This window comes from Gossypium raimondii, chromosome 3 (assembly GCF_025698545.1).
Source record: "Gossypium raimondii isolate GPD5lz chromosome 3, ASM2569854v1, whole genome shotgun sequence".
In the NCBI taxonomy this organism is placed as follows: Eukaryota; Viridiplantae; Streptophyta; class Magnoliopsida; order Malvales; family Malvaceae; genus Gossypium; species Gossypium raimondii.
In genome coordinates, this window is record NC_068567.1 from 61,394,769 (window position 1) to 61,399,602 (window position 4,834).

General features: G+C 32.3%; 1 protein-coding gene across 1 annotated transcript; it reads right to left on the reverse strand.

Annotated features, from left to right (window-relative positions):
• Positions 1 to 1,328: 1,328 nt before the first annotated feature.
• LOC105795312 (polyphenol oxidase I, chloroplastic) lies at positions 1,329 to 3,286 on the reverse strand. Its single transcript, XM_012624881.2, has 2 exons — positions 3,118 to 3,286; positions 1,329 to 3,030 (listed from the first exon to the last, which is right to left on the reverse strand). Exons 1-2 carry the CDS (start codon positions 3,195 to 3,197, stop codon positions 1,464 to 1,466), a joined length of 1,647 nt encoding a protein of 548 aa, XP_012480335.1. The 5' UTR covers positions 3,198 to 3,286; the 3' UTR covers positions 1,329 to 1,463.
• Positions 3,287 to 4,834: the final 1,548 nt, after the last annotated feature.

Consider the following 4,834-nt stretch of genomic DNA (forward strand, 5'->3'; position numbering starts at 1 on the left):
TTAATATTTGAAGCGATAAATAAATGTATTTTCGTTTTAAATAGGGTAAGTAATTACATTTATGGCCACTTTGTTAGCATCAGGTTACATTTTAGTGACTTACGTTACCGTGTTACAATATTTTAGTCACTGAGCCGTTAATTATTATTAACAGTGTAACAGTAAGCTGACGTGACATATTAAATCATTTCAAACAAAAATTTTAGGTTAAACTATATAATCGATCCCCATATTTTTTCGAATTGACAATGAAGAAATAAGTAAAAAGTTGAAAGCCATCATTGTCCATAACCAAAACCCATAAACCCATACCATGCTTCTTTCTTCATTGCCAATTCGACTTACTGATATGTTAAAAGAAATGGAAAAGGTAGGAAAATATAAGGAGAAGCAGAAGAAAATGGAAAATAATGAAAAAAAAAAGAAAGAAAGTTAAAAGAACATAAAAGAAAAAATTAAATTGCTCAAAATGAAAAAATATGGGGACCAATTGTATAATTTAACCTAAATTTTTTGTTTGAAATGATGATTTAACGTACTACGTCGTTACACCGTTAACGACAACTAACAGCTTAATGACTAAAATGTTACAACACGTTAACGTAAGCGACTAAAACATAACATTTCAAACATAAGTGATTAAAACGTAACATGAGGTAAACAAAAATGACCATAAATGTAGTTTACATTTTTAAATATGTTCCACCTTATGTTTAAAACGACATTTAATGTTTATATTATTGAATAAATTGATAGAAAAGCTTGATTAATACTTTAATAATTTAATTAAAATATTTTTAAAAATTCATACATAGTCAAAAGTTATTTCATTATTAAGAAACTCCCGATCTCATAATTAAGGAATGAGGTTGTTTTTTGAACACATAACACATAAGTCATGTCTATTCATTAATGTCTTGGGGTAGAGTAAATGTATGAGATAGAGGTGTCGGTGCTTTGCTTCTAACATTTTTGTCATACTTAAAGTCAATCAAAGTGTGCTGTGATGAAGTGAAGAGAGGTCAAAGTTTATTGTCGAGCTGGCACGTGTTGAAACATATTATTCTCTTATTTATAAGTTAAGGAGGGATTATAAGTAATTTTTTTATGAATATTTTTTTTACTCTGAGGTGATTCACATTTCATTAACAGAAGCAAATTATTATCATCACACATCGTAACTATATATTAATTTATATGACTTGAATATATGACGTGAATCGTAAGATAAACATTCATGACCAATAAATCGAACAATGAAATTGGCATTGTTACTCCAATTTAATCAACTACAAATAATTAAATTGATTATAACTTACGGTAGACCCTTATATAGAAACATAGTGAGAACTTACCACATTTAGTCCTCTACGCTTAAATATTAAATTAATATTTAAATACATAAAAAAATCGATAATTTAATCAATTCGATTTACATCAAAAAATGAGATTTGAAAGAAAATCTATTTGATGTATTCAATTTTAATCCCTTCAATGGATACATTACTACAACTTGTAGTCCTCGGTACCAATGTTACCCATATAGTTTCATCTTCATCAGCTTTCAAATCTTTCAACAATTCAGAAATTCCCAGTTTAAGCTTCATCTTCTTCAAGTCGTGGCCGCCGCGGCCACCGCCGGGGATATGAACAAAAGTGCCGGCGAATTCCCTGAACTTGGGGTTCATTTTCGTGTCATCGCTTAAATTCACGTACACATCGAACTTCACGTATTCATTCCCTCTCACTACGATACCGTACACAACGACGGTCTCTTCTTCGTCAAACTTCTCCCTCTTTACCGATCTGTTCACCGTTACCGTTAACTTACCGTCTAAAACTCGCCGGAAATCGGAGGAAAAAACTGGGTTTTCGTTTTGCTTCAGTTTTATTATCCGGCGAGCTTGTTCCGGTGGTACAGACGGCGGAGGACGGTGGTTTAACCATGGACGATCCACTTCTTCGTATGAATAACCGAGTTTTGTTATATCAAGAACATCTTTAACTTTAATCTTTACTAAATTCAGATTCTCATCGTAGAAAAAAAAGAAAGAATTAAGCCAATCGGAATCGTCGATATCCAGTTTCCGATCGTTGATATCCCGCCAAACTTCCCAAAGACGATCGATATTTGAATGATGAGCGTAAAAAACCGGATCTTTCGCCGCCGAGTAAAACTTGCCCATATCTTCCCTTCCCGGGTTTAAACCCGACCCGATCCATGTATGTAAAGTATTATGAGGTGCACTCTCTATAGTTCCCGGCGAATCACAGTTCTTGTCGCCGGCTTTAAATGTACATCCCATGAACAGCTCCGTTTTCTTAGCGCCGGACACCATTCGATTATACATAAATGCCAAATTGGTTTCCGTTTGTTCTTTCCCATCAAAACGTGGATCGTTATCATCAGTGCTATAATCTAAATCTGCCACCCGAGGTGGAAAATGAGAGAAATCGCGCTGGCTGTGAAAAAATGGCGAGCTCTCGTCTACGTAAAAGTCCGGTATCGTCATTCCGTCCGGGATATCCCAAGCCCAAAACGGCAACGCGAAAGTATCGTCTCCGATGAGGCTACCAAGGATTCGTTCGTGAAAATATATCATCATCCGGTGCCAGGGAAAGAACATCCACGTACGGTGGATGTTCAGCTCCGAGCCGGAACGGTTCAACATCTCGTAAGCGCCGGTACAGAACTGACAGTGTAAATTAGCTTGCCGGAGAAAGCTTCGTGGATCATCGAATGGTAGTGACTTCATTATTGATAAAGCTTTATTATATTTAGCTATAAAACTTTCGTTTAAAAGATGCGCCGGTCGTCGGACACGGACCGGTGATGGGTCAAGGAACTTAAAATCGGTAAAGGGTACTGGAGTCTGAAACCCCGGTGGACAACAATAAACGAGAAGATCCGGTCGACCGTACGATGAATGACAAGCTGTTAAGTTAGGTCCAATTGCTAAGTTCTTTCCACCATTGTTGAATGGTTTCCGCCATTGTTGAAGCTTTTCAAGCATTATGCTTGCTAGTTCCCTGCAAAAACACAAAATCATTGAACAAATCATGAATTTATACATATATATGTGTGTGCGTGTGTGTATGTATGTACGTATACAGTACCCCATGTATAAATGGTGAACTTGAGACACTGCAATGATGAAAGTTAAAAAAAGTATCAGAATCCATTTCTTTTCCGCCATAGCTGGAATCTATAAGCTTGCTTAATTGATGAACAACTAAAAGAAGAAGATGAAGAACATGAAATAAAGCTTGAAGGACTTAAATAAATAAAATATGCTATTATGGAGACTTTTCAATTCATTTATTTATTTATGTGAATAAATATTATATTAAATTCTCGATAGATTTCAAACAATTTTAGTCAAAATATAAAAAAATTAAAAAAATATATAAACCAATATTAGGTTATTTACATTGGGGAATAATATTTTTTATAGAAAACCGAACAATTATACAATATTTGTTCTAAAATAGAGGTGCTGATGAGCCATGTCAAGTCAGGTTGGATTTGAGTCGAATCTAAGTATGATATTAATATATTTTATATTTACCTAAGCTTAGCCTGGTATGAAATCTAGACTTAAAATTTTACCCAAACTCATTTTAGGTCTGCTCATATTATTTTTATTTTTTTAAATATTTATATTATATTATTTTAATATTTAATAATTTTATACCTTTTTTATTTATTGAAGTTTTCTATATAGTCATCTTAACATTATTTTAATGTTTACATTAGAGTAGTATTACATAATTAGTATAGGCTTATTTTTTATGTATTTTAAATTATATAATATAAAATATTATAAATTTAAAATTGGTCGGGCTGGGCTCAGACCTTGAATGTTCAAGCTCGAGCTCGGCTCATATTTTAAATGGGCCTAATTTTTTTGCCCAAGCCCATTTTCAGGCCTAATATTTTTGCCCTAAACCTTCTTAAAATTTAGATGGACCTTCGGGCATAGACGAGTAACCCGACTCATGAATAGGTATATTCTGAATTTGATTCTTGATTCAACCGAAGGACTAGTGGAATTATATATTAAAAGATTTTTTTTTTTCAAATTTACACTATGAATGGAATGATAAGACGTTTTAATTATTTTCTTCAAACACGTAACTATAAAAATAAAGTATAATTTTTTTCAAACATAAAGTTTTGACCATAATCCAATTGACAAGGACTCATTTAAAAGAAAAAAATTAGCAGTAATAATATATTCTCCTCAAAGTCAGGAATCTTATTTAGGAAAATAAAGGGATTAAAATGAAAATTTCCCACTTATTCCATAACTATAAATATTAATTTGAATTATTTATATTTGGAAAAGACACAATAAATTATTACGAATGGACGAACTGCAAATTTATACCACTCTGTCCTTTTTACCACATGCCTTTTACATTATTGATGGTTAAATTTCAACTTCAATCCCTATATTACTCTCAAATTTAATATTTAACTTTTATACATTAGCATTTTACTTAAATGTCATTAGTTAGTTTCAATATTTTATTCTGATTAAAATGCAGCGGTTAAAATTCTCTATCTGAATTACAATATGTTTTTTATCACGTGGCCACTAAGTTTTTCTTTTTAATTTTAGAATATCACACCAACAAAATTAATAAAAGAATCTTAATAATGTAAATAATTAGATGGGTATTTTTAAATTAAAAAAATAGGAAAAGCGAATTCTTGAAATTTGAGCATATTAGATGAAAAGTAACAACACAATGGTGATTGAAACTATTCACAACGAGTTGGCTACGTTAAGTAGCGTTGCTGAAGTAAGACAGATTTACGATTGGTGTT

Excerpts from the sequence above, each read along its gene's own strand:
- LOC105795312 (XM_012624881.2), bottom strand. The coding sequence starts at position 3,197 with ATGGCGGAAAAGAAATGGATTCTGATACTTTTTTTAACTTTCATCATT. Across the intron at positions 3,031-3,117 it reads GTTCACCATTTATACATGGG|GGAACTAGCAAGCATAATGC; the intron begins GTACTGTATACG and ends GTGTTTTTGCAG.